Source organism: Nyctereutes procyonoides, unplaced genomic scaffold (genome assembly GCF_905146905.1).
Source record: "Nyctereutes procyonoides isolate TBG_1078 unplaced genomic scaffold, NYPRO_anot_genome, whole genome shotgun sequence".
Classification (NCBI taxonomy): Eukaryota; Metazoa; Chordata; class Mammalia; order Carnivora; family Canidae; genus Nyctereutes; species Nyctereutes procyonoides.
The window spans coordinates 31776252-31793924 of NW_026575132.1; the positions used below are offsets into that span (position 1 = coordinate 31776252).

At 45.2% G+C, this 17673-nt stretch overlaps 1 protein-coding gene across 1 annotated transcript in view; it reads right to left on the reverse strand.

Moving 5' to 3' along the window:
- Positions 1 to 17673, reverse strand: part of ARHGAP22 (Rho GTPase activating protein 22) — a 143390-nt gene that overhangs the window by 92138 nt on the left and 33579 nt on the right. Inside the window, exon 3 of the mRNA XM_055345011.1 lies at positions 4307 to 4394. Coding sequence (XP_055200986.1) covers positions 4307 to 4394 — 88 coding nt within the window. The remainder of the gene's footprint in view (positions 1 to 4306; positions 4395 to 17673) is intronic.

A 17673-nucleotide genomic window follows, 5' to 3' on the forward strand; every position in this document is an offset into this window, starting at 1 on the left:
CCCCGATGTTTCTAGCAGCCATGTCCACAATAGCCAAACTGTGGAAGGAGCCTCGGTGCCCATCGAAAGATGAATGGATAAAGAAGATGTGGTTTATGTATACAATGGAATATTCCTCAGCCATTAGAAACGACAAATACCCACCATTTGCTTCAACGTGGATGGAACTGGAGGGTATTATGCTGAGTGAAGTAAGTCAATCGGAGAAGGACAAACAGTGTATGTTCTCATTCATTTGGGGACTATGAATAATAGTGAAGGGGAATATAAGGGAAGGGAGAAGAAATGTGTGGGAAATATCAGAAAGGGAGACAGAACATAAAGACTTCTAACTCTGGGAAATGAACTAGGGGTGGTGGAAGGGGAGGAGGGCGGGGGGTGGGGGTGAATGGGTGACGGGCACTGAGGGGGACACTTGACGGGATGAGCACTGGGTGTTATTCTGTATGTTGGTAAATTGAACACCAATAAAAATTAATTTATTAAAAAATATTTTAGTTTCTAGGTCACTGGTTGGTTATACAAAGATATAACTCAGAAACAGCCAGATGGAAGAGCTGCATAGGGTAAGACATGTGAGAAGGGCTTCCTTGCCCTCTTTGGGTGCTCTGTCCTCCCCAAATCTCCATGTGTTCACCAACTTGGAAGGTCTCTAAACCCTCTCCTTTTTTATTTTATTTTTTATTTTTTTATGGAGGCTTCATTACATAGGTATTGAATCATGGGCCACTGGGGGGCACCTGGGTGGCTCAGCGGTTGACCATCTGCCTTTGGCTCAGGTCATGATCCTGGGGTCCCAGGATCGAGTCCCTCTACAGAAAGCCTGCTTCTCCCTCTGCCTGTGTCTCTGCCTCTCTCTTTGTGTCTCTCATAAATAAATAAATAAAATCTTAAAAAAAAAAGTCACTGGCCATTGGTGATTGAACTCAATATTCAGCCCCTCGCCCCACCTGGAGGTGGACCTGAAAGCTCCAATCTTCTAAAGACCTGGTTTTTTCTCTGACAACCAGTCTCCATCCTTAGATAACTTAGGGGCTTTCCTCAAGTCATTTCGTTAACAGAACAAAAGACATCTTTACCACTCTCTTCACTTAGGAAATACTGAGGGTTTTAGGAGCTCTGTGCCTAGAACCAGGGTGAACACCAAATATCGATCTCTATCTATCTATAGATATATCTTAATCCAAATCACCAGATCATACCAAGTAACTAATTGAGAAGAGGCCAGGTGGGAAGGAGACCCAGGGTCCTTGAATCCCAGCCCCTTTCTGAGGCCTGGACCCAGGAGCCAAAAGCGCTAGTGGAGAGCGGGATTCTGGTTTAGAGGTGGCTCAAGCTTAGGCCCCCACTTAGTGACTTTGGGAGCCCAGCAACAGTCAGTAGTACCGCCTGATTGAAATGGTTGAATGGAGCTGGGGCGCAGAAGAGCCCGGCATGCAGTTGGCAGATCCATCCACTAGAGGGCGCGCACAGTAGAATTTTTTCCTCTTGTATTTCCTCCTTTTTTTTTTTTTTTTTTTAAAGATTTTATTTATTTACTCATGAAAGACACACAGAGAGAAGCAGAGGCATAGGCAGAGGGAGAAGCAGGCTCCCTGCAGGGAGCCTGACGCGGGACTCGATCCCAGACCGCCAGGGTCACGCCCTGGGCTGAAGGCGGTGCTAAACCACTGAGCCACCCAGGCTGCTCTGTATTTCCTCTTTTAATTCTATCCTGATCAAACTTGTGATTTTTTTATACCGTTGAAGAACAAAAATAGAACTAGAACTTAAAATTCATGTAGTTGATCTTACATATTACCATACTTGGAATCTGCTACATTTCCAAGAGTTATCAAGCATTCCCCTCTGGGGTATGGGGTAGGGCACACACGCCACCCATATGGCCTTTTGCAGCCACAATGATTTGCTCAGAGAGACGACTGAGCCTTTCCTGCTCAGTGCTCCACAAAGTCTGACTGATTCCCTCTCTGCCCACCACCGACTTGCTTTCTCTGAGCTGCCTCACTGCTGCCCTCATTCCCTGCCCCCACCGAACACCCCCCCACCCCAGGCCTTCAGGAGCGCTGCATGTGCAAAGGCAGGCGGGTGTCTCTGGGGGTGGGCATGAATCCGGTGCTTAGAGCCCTGCTGGCCCAGCATAGAGGGCTGCAGGGAGCTTTCCAGCCCATGACTGCATTCTGAGCCATCCTGTGCCCAGGTGGGACAGCTGCTAGGTCCTGCAGAGCAGCTCTTTGCCCAGATGCTTCTCTACGACCCTCTAGCTGTGTGTCCCTGGGTGAGCTGCTTATCCTTTTTAACCCCCAGGGACTTTTAAATAAAATAGTCATAAAAGTACTCCTCCCTTAGAGGGATGTTTCACACATTGTGGTAGGCAGAATAACGGCCCCACAGAGACCTCCACATCTTAATCCCCAGGACCTGTGAATGTTGCCTTACATGGCAAATGGGTCTCCTTCCCCTCCCCCACCAGTCAAATAAATCCTTGTAAATAGTTCTGACCCAGATCCAGAGCATGCACACTGGTGATTTTTCCCATCTGGTCCTTGGGGCACTCACTTGGCGCCTTGCGGGATTCATGGCTAGAGTGTGCTGACCTCTTCCGTTCATTTCCAGCCTGGCCTTACTCCTCCCTGATTCCCAAAAGCCCAGGGCGCCTGGCCCCACCCCCAGCCTCCCTTTCCCAGCTGCTCCCCCTCCTGCTGATGGCCGGGCCCTGGCCACCTCGCTGCCTTCTTCATTTCTGCCCTATCTTCCGTGCAGAAGCCTTTGTCCTGTTTCAGAGTCAACCCAGCCTCTCTTTCCCACTCCACACCCCAGGACCCCTCTGTTGTCCCCTTCCACCATCCAGTTTTAGTATCAAGGCTCTTGCAGTAGATTAAATACCCACGTAGGAAAACCCAAATGAAACCAGGGTATTTGCATTTTGCATACAGGACATGAAATTGCAGGGAGGGGGTAGTTTCCTGCCTGCCACCCTCTGCCTGTGTCTTCTGGAACTCCCAGTATGGACAAAGCAAAGGTGAATGTGCCCCTGCCCCAGGCTTGGCTGCACTCACTGCTGCTCTCAATGGGCCACTGCTGACTGGCCTGAGCTGGGGCTGATTCATCTCTTGGTGTGCAGCTGACAGTCAGGTCACCTCGTCAGACTGGTTGGGGTGGCTGTGCTGCTCGGAGTCTGTAAATCAATTGGCTCACAGAGCTGAGTGAGATGCTGGCACACTCTGTTCATAGCCACCACTTCCCAGAAGGAAATGTAAATTTGGATGGCACACTGGTGGCATGTGATGACTAGTTGCCCATGGGCCCTGCTCTGTCCAGAGCCTCAGCACTGACTGTTCCCATCCATGTCATCCTGACTGAAGCCTGCTGTGTCTGTAGGGAGGTTGCCCATGCCATGGGCAGGCCAGAGATGCCAGAGTTAGCTCCCCAGGAAGCAGCTGGTAGAATTAGTAGTGGGTAGGTGGAAGCAGGTAGGTGACCCCCAGCCTCCTTGCTCCATGGGCCACACACTTCTGCAGCCTGCTCCCCAAAGTCTTGACAGGCCCAGCTGGAATTGAACCCGTGGCTCACCCTGCAGGAGTTCTTTCACTAGCACCCCTTGCATGGCTTTCCTCCCTCCCTGTTCCCTTCGCCCTACTTTTTGGGAATCACCTCTGAATAAACTGCTCAAAGCCTTGTCTCAGGCTCTGCTTTTGGGGAAGGCCAAGGTACAAAAACATCACCTGATGGAGGAACCCTCCCTTCTATAAGCACTGGCTTATCTTCAAGACACATCTATTTAGTCCAGTAACAACCACATTTTAGAACTGGGAATTTTAAAAGATGGTTTTGTAACTGCTAACATGACAGCAGTTCGTTGGGTTAAAATATTTCCCTTCCTCCTGCTACATCACAATTCTCTGTTTTGAGATTCACCGTAAAGGTTACTTTAATGCTCTGTATCTGCACTAGTGGACTTATTGCATATGATCCAGATGCTGTGTTTGGACCTTTGCCCTAAGATGTCCCCATTGGCTAGTTTCCCTGGTGTTTATCATGAATTTTAAAATCCACATTTTCCTCTCACCCAAAAGCTAATTACTCAGACAGCTGATTGGATTTTCTAGTACTCCCTCAAACTTGTAATATTCTCTAGACTTGGCCCAAATTTCTGAGCAATACTTGGAGACACACTGGTGTTCCTGTAGGGAGGAGCATCCAACAGGAGGTCTGCCCTTCCGGGCCAGAGGTGTGTGACACTCCCATTGGCACCACCAGGGCCAGTGCCAGTGCCAGCATAGAGCCAAAAGATGCTCAGGCCTACCTGGGCTGATCTCAAAGAGGTGCTTCCCTGCGTCCTCGGGGCCAGGAAGAAGTTCAGTCACTTGGGTCCCTTGTAGAGAAATAAATCCCTAGAAAAAAGAGACAGGCACAAACTCAGGAGGAATGAGATGACTGGGAACAGCTCCTGGAAAGAGAGAGTGGGGCCGCGGGTCAGGGGTGCGGCCTTCCAGGCCCTGACTATGCAGGTGGGGTACTGGGAGGGGCCCGCGTGGGATCCCCAGTGGAGTGGAGTGGGCCCTGTGGTTTACAGCCACAGTTGCAGGAGCCCAGCCCAAGGCAGGACCCCGACTGCCTGGATGTGTTACTCCCTGGTTAAGGTGGGGAAATGCAAATCTGGAGCAGGGAAGGAGGCCCTGTCATCAACACCCCCTCACTCCCCTTGCAAGCGCACCTATCTGCAGCCTGATGGGGGCTGTAGAGGGTCAGGGAGAGGAGAGTTGGCACCTGAGGCTGGCTTCTGGTATGCGACTGTCCCAGAAGTGGAGTGGGAGAAAGGATCAACAGATGCTTGAGTCCAGTTCTGCCCCCTGGAGGGGGGGCATTCATTCCGTAAGCCAGAGTCAACTACCACACAGGAGGTACCAGCACAGACCATGCCTCGTGCCTGGGCCACCTTTGTGTGTACATTCCAGTACCCTCCAGTGCTGGAATCTGGTAATCAGGCTAAATGATGCAGGCAAAGAGCATGGGGTGTAAGTAAGAACAGGGATGCCGGGCTTCAGTCTCAGTCTTACACGTCTGGGCTGTGTGACCTCAGGCAGACCACTCAACTTCTCTGAACTCTTCTTCTTTGATCCTACACTGTGCTCAGCTTCCACATCTGGACGGTAACTCTCACTTCTCAGGGGCCCTGAGACACCAGATTCCTGTGCAGGAGGTCCTGCTCTAGATGGGATGCTGTCACCATGACCTTGACCCCAGTCCTTTTCCCATCCACAGGGCTAGGCAGGGCCTCCCTTTCTCTGTTAGGGACTAATCTCTACTGTGGCTTTTCTTCATTTTGTTCATATTCAGATTTGCTCATTTAAGACCCCATGTGGCTCTGACTATGCATTTTTTGGCTCTCTCCCCGAGAAACCTATTTTAGACTCCATTCCTACAGCCTAACTGTTGGAGTTCAAATCCTAGCTCACTTACTGTGTGACCTCAGACAAATTGCTTAACCTCTCTGTGCAACCTCACAATTATGCTTTTTCAGGAAATAGGAATAATAATACTACCTATTATTAGGGTATTATTATGGGGCTGTTGTGAGCATTGAATGAGTGTCTGGGAAGTCCTTACAGCAGTTCCTGGCTTATAGTAAAGGCATCCTGGTATCTGCATTTGCCCAGGTGAGGGGCATGATCATGTCACCTCCAGCTCCCAGCTCCTGTGTGTGCTCACCGAGCCCTCATCTTCCCATGCTACCTTTTCCAGGCAATTCCTGCATTTAACAGGGTGAATAGAGCCTTTACGAGGCCACTGGGGTCTTGTGCTGCAGGGACACATGGACAGACCTTTTCTCACATAAGCAATGTAAAGACAGGACAACTTCTTTGCCCACACAGACTTACTTTAGAGCAATTACAGCAATAAACCAGAGAACCAGCTAGTAATTGTTGTAACTGATAACTCAGTTACTTGCTAGGGAATCTGGAGCTACTGGGGATAAATTAGGAGTGCAGCTCCAAAATGGGGAAATGTGCTCATTAGAGAGGCTGTGGACACAATCCATCACTGGCTAATGGGATGGTCTCTGGGGTTTGCTGTCTCAGTAACTGTGTCATTCTGGGCACTTTGATCTATTCCTCTGTGCCTCAAAATGTGTCATCCATAAAATGGGAGTAACATTGTTGACAGGGACGTTACTTTTTACTGTAGCTACATAGAAGAGCAGTGATAGGTACTGTTTATGGAGCTTGTTCTGTCTTCCTGTCTTCCTCTTTGTTTGACTTATTGGATTTAACCTTTCCGGAGGCCCCATGCAGTAGGTACCACTATTCTCATCTTCCTGGACGAGCAGATGGAGGTTGGAGAGTAGAGCAAGCAGCATCTTGTCCCACTGCGGCAAGGGCAAACCAGGGAGGGGCACAGGGCCATGTCTGATACCAGAGCACTTTGCCTGTCATTTTTGATGGCAGCTGCTGGCGGACACCAAGAAGCTGTCGTGGAGAGCCAGCCTGTGACTTAGCGACCCACTGCTCTCCTCTCCCTCGGTGAATCCCAGTGTGACTCCCACCACGGCAAGGGATTTCAGAACTGACTTTGGGGGACCCAGATTCCCTCTTGCCTCCACACAGCAAGAGCACAGCTTTGATCCTACACTGTGCTCAGGCACTGGGTAGGAGTGGGAGCGGGGAGAGGGTAGGGTGCTTTCCTCTTCCTCTAGTGACAGTAGTAAGATGCCAAAGGAGTCCATAGGAAGCACCCAGCGGGGGACGTTTAGGGCAGGTCTCAACTTTAAGCACATCAGAATCACTTCAGAGCTTGTCAAAACACAGAGTACCGGGTCTGGTGGTGTGCTGGCAAATGTTTAGCCACAGGCTGAGAAAAATAAGGCTATCAAATTTGTAGTGTTTGCCAACCTCTGTGGTAGAAATACCTGCCCACCATGACTGATTTTATACTTTGATAGAACATGAAGAGAAGAAATCCATAAGGGTATAGAAGGCCCAAAAGAACACCATCAACTCATTTGACCAAATTGCTATCCCCTCAAAATCAGAATATACCTTCTTTTCAAATGCACAGGAAACCATAAACAGGTCTCAATAAAGGGAAAAGAATTTAAATACAACACATGTTCTCTGACTACAATGGAATGAAGTTAGAAATCAGTAACAGAAAGATTTCTGGAAAATCCCCCAAATATTTGGAAATCCCATTAACATACTTCTAAATAATCCACAGGTCAAAAAAGAAATAAAAGAAGTAAAGAGTACTTTGTACTATATAAAAATGAAAACATGACATACAAAAATCTGTGAAGTGCCTTTAAAGAAGTACTTCAAGGGAGTGCCTGGGTGGCTCAGTTGGTTGAACCTCTGACTCTTCATCTCAGGGTCTTGATCTCAAGGTCATGAGTTCAAGCCCCGGGTTGGGCTCCACACTGGGCATGGAGCAAAAGAAGTATGTAAGGGATAAATTGTAGCACTCAATACTGATATTCAAAAAGAAGACCTCTTAGGCCTCCACCTTAAGAAAGTACACAAAGAAAAGCAAGTTAAACCCAAAGTAAAAGAAAAAAAACTTAAAAGATCAGAGTGGCTCTAAATAAAATGGAAAATAGAAAAACAATAGAGAACATCCATGAAACCAAAAGCTGTTTTTTATTTTTTGAGGAGATCAATACAATTGATAAGCCTTTAGACTTATCAGGAAAAAAAAAGAGATTACCAATATCAGGAACGAGAGAGGTGATATCACTAGAGTCTACAGATACTGAAAGGATAAGGTAATGTTAAGAACAACATTATGCTAGTAATTTGACAGCTTAGGTGAAATGGATCAAAAAGAAAGTACTGAAGCTCACGCAGGAAGAAATAGCTCAATAGCCCCTAGCTTGTACAGAAATGGAATCTGTAGCTAAAAATCTTCCAACAGAGAAAACTCCAGGCTCAGATGGCTTCATTAGTGAATTTTATCAAATATTTAAAGAAGTAATAATACCAATACTCCTCAAACTTTCCTTGAAAATTGAGAAAGAGGGCCTACTTTCCAATGCATTTTATGATATGAGGCCAGCTTTATCTTCATATACAACCAGCCAAGGGCATCACAAGGAAAAGACACTACCAATTAATATCCCTTGGGAACACAGATGTAAAAATTCTCAGCAAGATTGGTCAAATCACATTTAACAACATTTAAAAATATATAATGAGCAGCTGGGGTTTGTCTCAAGTATGCAAGGTTGGTTTAACATTCCAAAACCCATCAGTGCAATTCACCATATTAATAAAGATAGGATCACCTCAATAGATACAGAAAAAGCATTTGAAAAAACTCGTTATCCCATTCCTGCTTAAAAATCTCAACAAATCAGGGATAAAAACCAACCTCCACAACCTGATAAAAGGTATCTATGAAAAACTAAAAGCTAATGCCATACAAAAAGTTCTTCCCCTAAGACCAGGATCAAGACAATGATGAAATTCTTACCACTTCTATGAAATACTGTACTGGAATCCTTGCTGCTATAATAATGAAAGAAAAAGAAAAGTTGTCCAAATTGGAAAGGAAGAAGTAAAAGTGCTTTTACAGACAACAAAATTGTCTACGTAGAAAATCTGGTGGAAACCTACAGAAAAAGCTACTAGAAGTGATAAACGGAGTTTGGCAAGGTTTCAGGGTATTCTGCACAAAACTGAATCATATCTCTAGATACTAGCAATGAACAATTGGAAATTGAAACTCAAAACTATTTTTAATTGCATCAGAAATAGGAAATACTTAGGGATAAATACAGCAAAAGATGTTCAAGATCTGTGCACTGAAATCTGTAAATCATTGCTGGGAGAAATGAAAGAGGGTATAGATAAACGGAGAGCTACACTGTGTTCCTGGGTCATTGCTCAGATGTCAATCCTCCCCAGACTGGCCTCTAAATCTAATGCAATCCCAGTCAAAATCCCAGTGGGCATACGGTGGAAAGTAACCAGCTGATTCTAAAATTCATGTGGAATTTTACAATTGGAAATACAAAGGACTTACCATAGCCAGATAATTTTGAAACAACAACGTTGGAGATCTAACACTTTCAGATTTCAAGACTTATTATAAAGTCACAGCAACCAAAACATTTTGATATTGGCATCAAGACAGACATGTAGATTAATGAAACAATAAATTTATACATATAGGTACATACATATATATGTGTAAAAGTTATATATGTGTGTATATATATATATATATATATATATATATATACATAACTGATTTTTGACAAAGGCACAAATGCAATCCAGTAGAGAAAGGATAGTATCTTCTGGAAATTATATGGAACAAGTCCATATTCATGTGCAAAAATAATGAACTTTGCCCATGGCTCACATGTCACACAGCTTCAAATGAATCATAGACCTGAACATAAAATCTAAGACTGAAAGTTCTGGTAGAAGACCTTTATGACTTTGGATTAAGTAAAGACTTCTTAGATACAACATCAGAAGCACACTTCATAAACCAACTAATTGATAATGTGACTTATTTAAATAAAAACCCTGTTCCTTAGAAGTTACTAAGATAATGAAAATATGAATTATGAAATAAAAGAAATGAAAATAAGAGAAACCATGAGAATAAGTTTTTGAAAATCATGCATCTAATAAAGGGCTTGTACTCAAAATATATAAAGTACTCTCAAAATTTAATAATGAGCAAACAACCCAATTTAAAAATAGGCAAAAGATTTGAACAGATACTTTACTGTAGAAGATATAAGGGTGAGTGGAAAATAAGCTCACAAAAAGAGAACCCCATCACTGGGCATTCTCATACACCTTTTATGGGACGATGACTTGATAAAGCCTTTTTGAAAGCAATTTTGCATTTTCTAAAATAATGTTGGAATAAAAATGTCCGTTTAACCTAGTGTTGAATTTTGAGAATTTGTTCCAAGCAAAGACGACAAACACACCAGGACACAGGTATAATGATGACCATTGTAGTATTATTTTCCTAACAGAAAAAGCAGAAAACAACTTGTCCATCAATGAGGGAATGGTAAAAGGTAAGGAGCGATTACATTTTAAGTCTGGGGTGGGGTGGGACAGTCATGGAAACTGCACAGGTGTGTGCTTTCAGGCAGATCCGGTTTCAACCCTGATATCTCTGCGAATCAACAGGAAGGAAGCATGTGAACAAGTTTGCCTCACCCAGCCTCAGTTTCCCTCTCTGTTCAATGGGATTCTCTGGGAACCAGATGGGACAGAGTGAGCAGAGGGCCTGGAGTGGGGCCAGGCTGTCGCAGACACCCAGGATGGCAACCTGGTGTAGCATCTTAGTGAGCACAGAACAATAGATGGGCCTCAGTGTCCCCCCTCTGTCATGGGCTATGTTGTGAAGATTTCATTAGCTAACATTTAGACAGCAGTGAGTCCAGTGCCTGTCCAGAGTAAGTTCTGTTGTGATTTGTGAATTATTTCATAGCCAAGAAGTAGAGCCCCACTTATGACCATTTTGCAGGAGTTAGGACATATATAAACATTAAAAAATAATTTTATGGGTTGTATTATTGTGACATTGACGCTTAGGTGGGACTCAAGCAGCTCCTGGGCTAAGCCCTCGGTTTCTTACCTGGAAAAATGAGGATATTAACCTCTGGCCTTTGCTCCCTGAGCTAGTGCTTTGTAAGCAATAAAGGCTGAATGAATAGGAGTAATTGTCAGAGTTATTATTGTAAAGCCTATTTTGGCCACTATACCTGTTTGTTCTGGGAACAATCTTTCCCGCAATAATACCATTGCTTATGCCCCCAAATAAGGTCTGGTGTAGATTCTGGAGCCCCAGGATGGTGAAGATAGTGTTCATCCTTCACAGTTTGTGAGGACAGCCCTGTGGAGGCCTCCTGAAGGGGCTGGGATGCCTGCACTCCTCCCACTGACCTAAGTTTTGGGGTTCATGATAGTCCTGAGAACTTCACACTCTAACTGAGCTCTCTCTCCAGCCTGAGGCTGGCTCTCTGGAAAGTCTTCATTTTTCACTCTGTCTGAAGGGAGACTGTCTGAAGACCACCTTCTGAACGCTCCTTAGCAAGGACGTGATAAGATTTTCCACCAGCAGCATCTTGAAAAATTGCAGACACATTTCAGAAAGCAATCACTCAAGGTTCCTTATCTTCTGTAATTCTGATTGTGGCATCAGATCAATCTTAAAAAGCTTTGGCCTCTGACACCCAACCAGGAACTGAACCACTCCGAGTTTTAAATAACGCAGATCACAATGAAGTTCAGTGCCAAGCAGGGAACATCCTCCCTTTCCTTATCACACAAGCCTGTAACCATGGCTATTACTGTCTAAAATGCAGGTATTAAGAGAGGCGACCTAATGTTGGAGACAAATTGCTTCTTGGCTGGGGCACTTTCCCTCCCTAAGGAGCTGAGATGAGTCACTTGCTCAGCAAATGTCTTTGCTAAGGACTGGGTCCTGAAGCTTCTCCCAGCAGATTCCAGAGTGATGCTACTTCCTGTGCACTGCAGATGCATGCGGTGTGCTCCACGTGTCCCCACATCCTGCTTTACCTCTGGGTTGCCAGCTACCCCTAGTCTCCCCAGAGAGCCTTTCAGTAGGTAGTCCCTGAGGGACAGCACTGCGTCCTCCTCCAAAGCAGGGGCTTTGGGAGCTGAGCACCAGCTCCCTGCACCTTCCCAGCTGACCACCATCCCTAAATCCCTTACCTGTGGGGCTGCCCAGCCCAAGGCCTAAGCCCTTGCAGGTAGATCCTGCTAGGAACCAAGGGTAGGCCTGGGGCCTGGGGCAGACTTGCAGCTCTAAGCATGGGGTCAGGGCAGAGACCCTAGGAATCCTCTGGCCTCATAGCCAATCCTAATCCCTGAAGGGGTGTCCTTTGCAGGGTGGTAGGTTCTCTTCCTGAGGTCCTGGTTTTTCTTACAGTTAGTTAGCTCTGTGTCATTCCAGGTTCCTGGTCTAGACTCCAGCCCAGATCATGTATATCCCTGACCTGCACTGAGTCATTTCTGGGGCCATCCCTTTAGTTGGCTCCATCTCACTGGATCCCTGTCTCACAGCAGGTGGTGGGGTTGAGGTGCCCGGATCTTCAGCTAACACCTCATTCTACACAGGTAAGGCGGCATCGAACTCAACCTCTGACCCTGGGCCCTCATCTTCACTGTGGGCATCCTAATGCCTGTGACCAAGTTTATGGGAATGAAATGCAATGCCATGTTGGAAAGTGTACAAAGCCAATGCTCAGCAGAGTTAGTGTCCTGTCTTGTTGGGTCACTGTGGCAGGCCCACAGTGCCTGTGGGTGTTGAGTAGACTTTTAGGGTTACAGGTGAATTAATGCTTGTGACCAGACTAGAATGCTTATACGGGGCTTTCCTGAACCTTCTAGTGGTGACAAAGCTCTGGCCAGTGGGACTGGTCAGGAGTGACCTTAATCTTTTCTTTCCTGCCCCTCTTAGTCAACCTTGGAGGTCTTCAGAGACAGATGAGGCTACCACTGGTCCATAGCAAAATTTAAATTTTTATTGTGCTTAGGTGCTGGATTTCAGGACCATTGAACATTGTTGATTGTAACTAATTAGAAGGTATTTGGAGATGTTAAATTTTAGATAATTTTATCCCAAACTGCTCACTTGGCCACACACACAAAAAGTTTTAGAATCATGGTACTATTTAAACATTGTATTTTTATGCAAGTAATGCTGTTTAATTAATAAAGATTATTCTCTTGCTCCTCTGATTGGATGTTGGGAGGGAAAGGCAATGAGAGGTCAGGCCAGTCTATTTGTGATGCGGTATTAGGAGGTGTGGGGGAGCTGCCTTACTCTCATGGTCAGAAGCACTGAGCGGGCCTTGGAAAAGTTCTGGATTTTGACCTCAAGCTGTGATGGCCATGTCTGATGTCTGACTTCCTGTCTGACTTTTGGGACCGGAGTGCTGGAAGGAACCCAGCAAGGCTGTAGGTCACCGTGAGTAAGGGGTCATGGCTACCACACCAGTCCCTGGCAAATGCCCAGCCTTGTAGGAACTCCACTGGACAGAGCATGAAAATGATCCGTCTTCCTCCTTGGCTCACTGGACCCAGGAGTAGGCCTCTTTGCCACCTTAAAATACCTAGTTTTCCAGGTGGAGGGGTTAAGGGAGAAACAAGAGATAAGTTGAATTCATTGGGAGCCCAGGACACTTGGTATCTGCAGAAGAGGACTGATGCATTCACACAGGAACCAGCCACCAGTGGCACGTGCTCTCAGCTTCCTAAGGGGTGGGGGTCTTCGCTGGCCACCCACCTCTTTCCAGTATTTTCTCCGATCCAGGACTTTGGAGCCTTTGGAGCCTGGCTGGAGGGTTTGGAAAAGGCTCTGCTGTTCCTTCAGCTGGGAGCAGGGTGGTGGTGGTGGGGATATAGGGCCTCTCTACAGCTCAGGTTGGGGCCCTGGACCATAAGCTACTCTTCCATGTGGTTTTTCCTTGCCTTGTTTCCAACCTTCTGTCCCCATGACAAACAGGTGTCCCAGAAACTGACCCTGCAGGCTCAGCCTGGTCCATGCTTTGGAGCACACACCCCCCCCCCCCCAGATGGGTCCAGGGACTCACCTTGAAGGGGAGTGGCCCTTCCTGGGCTGGAAATGGTCTGGTTCTCTGCTACTGCTCTCGAGCCCTGCAACTGGACCTGTGCTCTGGGGTCCACAGTGCCTTTGAAAGCAGCCTCTGAGCTGGGTACTTGAGAATGGGTTAGCCTGAGAAACACAGATTCTTGCACACTGACCAGTGCCAGTCTGCCCTGCCGAGGGGACGGCCACCACAGGGTACAGGCTGTGTTTTGTGGAGAAAGTCACACTTCATTCCTCTCCTCTCCAAAGGTGCAGTTCATTCTAGCTCTCTTCCACCTCAGGGGCCCGGGCAAGGCAGCAGTCCTACACAGATGCCCCCAATCTCCGCCATTTTGCCCAGCAGTCTGTTAATGTATTAAGGAGCTAGAATGCTCCAAATATAATTAAAAGTAAGTTATTCCCGTCTAAACAATGAATAAAATATAATTTCCAAGCTGCCTCAATATCATCTGATTCATTTTTCTGGCTAGTCATAGACAAAACTAGCAATTTACCAATCAGTCTTGTAGTTGTTACTGTAGATTAACTGGTTTCAATTGAAAGCCAAAGGATTGATTATAAGTGGGAGACACTGAAGTCCTGTAAGCTAATAACCATGCTGACTAAAATTAGCAGACCCTGCAAGAAGCTCACTGTATTTACATCAATAGTCAGGCCACATGCAGGGAAACATGGGAGTCATTTGTAGAAGGTGAAGATCCATTTTGCAGGTGTGACATTCTGGGTGCAAAAGGATTCGGGGGCAGCCAGACTCTTGTTACTTGTGATTTATATATTCTGGAGGGTGTCATCAGGCCTCTTAGTATCCTGGTTTTCTTTCCCTACAATGAGCAAATATTGCCATATAATGATTGGTGGTATAGGCAACAGGTGTTGCTGGTCTCGTTATTCTGCTGGCCCACTTTCAAAACAACTGCTGTACGGTGCAAGATAAGCTTTAAAACATGTATTTTTGGATTATTCCTTCAATCTTATATTTTTCCTTCGCATGCCTGAAGCAGAAAAAGAAATGGTTTTCACTAAATATTGTCTAAAAATAAGCTGGCTGCTGTTACCGATTTGAATTTAAGAAATATGTTTCTATTTGATTAAAATAAGTGACTAGAATTTTCATGTTGATCCGTTTAATAATGGGGAGTTATATTTCTCAAATAGCTTCACAAATATAAAGCTTCCTCTAAAAAACACCCACAGATTCTGATATTTGATCCAAAATAAAGGAAGGATTTTTCTTTGTATAAGACTCCAATGAGTAATTCTTTGCAAAAGAAACATTTGGAGTTGTCCCCAAGGACATTTTAAACAAGAAAACATTTATTGTTTAGTTTTTCTTCTGCAGCACTAACAGTAAAGTTACCATCACTCCCCAACACAGCTCATGATGACCCCTAACACCCTGTGGAGGACATCTGCCCAGTAGCTCTTGAGTTACTCTGAGGCAGTGAGCAGGGCTTCTGTGGTACCTCAGTACCTTTCCATCACACTCACGTGTTCCTTCTGAGCGCAGAGAGATCTACTGGAATTCTCTCTGGCAAGATCTATGGTAGCAGTGGGAGGCAATTAGTCACCTGCTTTTCTGTGGACAGATTTGCAGGTGGAAAGTAGGAAGGAGGAAGAGAAGTCCGGCTCTCCAGAAGTTCTCAGGAAGTCAGGGGCAAGTTCACTAAGCCAAATGTGACTAGTTGGAGACACCAGCTGCAAAGGTCCCATGGCATCCTTCTTGCCGCCAACTCTTTCTCCATGAAGACCTTTGCCAGTGCCACAGTTGGAGGTCTTTACAAATGGCTCTGCAGAGGCCAGCTGGACTCGGTGCCTCTCTCTAGAAGAGGGAGCCCTCTGAACTCTCTAGGGCTGCATCCTTTCACTTTTGGCTTGAGTTTTCCTTTTCTTGTTTAAATTAAAAATACTTTAAGATACGGATTTAAATGAATATAGTATCACTGTAAGAATTTAAAAGAATACCTCACTCTCCATGCCCTCCCTGCAGCTCGTATTCTGAAAATTCCCCAAATAAATTACTTCGGTTTTATTTCACCCACTTTTTCAGTTAAGGTCATATCTCAACACAACTGAATGAAGCAAACAGTGCCATGAGGCGAGGTGTAAGACAGCAATACCTTCGCCTTCTCCAGGGTTCGCATCCCCTCCCCACCTCCATGCTCTTTCACTTTTAAATAAATACAATCTTTTCTTTCTTTCTTTCTTTTTTTTTTTTACTTTTTTTTTTCTCCTGCATGGTTTCTGTTGCCTCTAACTTTTTTCTTTCTTCCTGTGTTTGCATGTGTCCTTCACATGAGATTCTTTCCTTAAATGTGTAGTGACCCAAAGCTATTTATCCCTATTTAGGAAGGGTTCTGTAAAGAGTAGACTGGAAGCTGTTTGAGGGGCAGCGTCTACATGACAGGCCAGCAGAGATGGGCTGGGGCTGCTTCACTTGAGAAGCCCTGCTGTCAGTATATTTTGCTTTTTTTCTTCTTGGCCTGTTAGATTCTTCAGTGAAAGTTCTTCATTTCCTTCCTGAGGGCTCTTCCTGACTGCTGGAGCCACAAGTGGGATGGAGATGGGGAGGCCTGAGTACCTGGAGCCCATCCCCTTCTGTCTCACTCTCCTGTTCTGGGCAGGGCTTCCTCCAGCAGGGGGCCAGGTGTTCTCAGCCTGGAGTGCCTCTCTCCCAGCCTTCCTGGGGAATCCCAGTGTTACACCACAGGGAGGAAGAGCAGTCAGGCTTCACATGCGGTTGTTCATATCTGCGGCCCAGTTGCTTTTTAAGCTGACCTTCCACCAGCTCTGTTCTGCGCTCCTGTTTTGCCCTTGTTTCCAGAGATAACTGGTCTTGCCAATTCCTGAATCTTTGGTGGGAGGTGAGGGGGAGCTGCTTTGTAAACCAGATTTTTGTGCTCTCCTAGTGCTCACTTGGGATTGAGCTCTCTGGGATCAGCTGAGTCAGCTACCTCTTGCCCATCTGTTTTCTTGCATCCAGCATGCTGCGGTGGCAGCTGTCTTCTGTCCCTTCCACCTAGGTGTGTTCACACCTTCAAAAGCAGTTCTGTTTACTGGAGTTGTAGGGTTTTTAAATCTGTCATCTTTAACTAGAAGTTTGCCTTTAGTTTTTGAATTCTTTATTAATTTAGGAGGTATTATGAAGTGTGTGTGTATTTTAAATTTATTTGAGAGAGAGAAAATGAGAACTTGTGAATAGTGGGCGGTGAGGGATAGAGAGAGAGGGAGAGAGAGTCTCAAGCAAAATCCCCACTGAGCATAGAGCCTGCCTCAGGGCTCGATCTCATGACCCTGAGATCAAGACTCGAGCCAAAATCAAGAGTTAGATGCTTAACGTACTGAGCTGCCCAGGCATCCCATGAAGTATATATTTTATTTCCTTGTGTATAGAACTTCTCTGTCTTGCACACACACCCTCACTCACTGTCATTTTGTTCCTAATTTATAAGTCTTTTTTTGCACTATAGTCAGCAACTACGTCTCCATAATTTCACTTTTTGAAAAAAATGGAGAAAAATGAGTATTGTTTTTCTTTATGTATCCTTCAAAGCTATGTCACTAAGAGCATAGATGTTCACAGCTGCTCTATTTTCTCAGTATGCTAGTTATATTATTATGAAATATTTCTCTTTGTTCCTTTTTATTACCTTGGATTCTATTATATTTTTTTATTTTGATGTTGCTAAATCTGCTCGCCTTTTGCTTGCATTCGCTGACTTATCTTTTCTCCATTGTTTTGTTTTTCAATCTTTTCTGTTTTTTGTTCTTTTTAAAGCCAATCTTCCACTGTCTCTAAAGATTCAGGTGAATCTGACCTAATCACATTTGTTATGATGACTGCAATGTTTGTACGTATTCCTTGTCATCCTATTTGCTTATTTTATCTTTTCTATTCACTCTTCCCTCTTGTTTTTGTCCCTCCCATTTTCCATGCATTTGTTGAACTGATCACATTTGTTACACTTTTTCCATCTTTATGTTTTGGAAGTTCTACTTTCCACTTCTATGCTGTTCCATTTCTATTCAAAGTCAAGAGACCCACAAGTGAAGGATCTGGATGTCGAA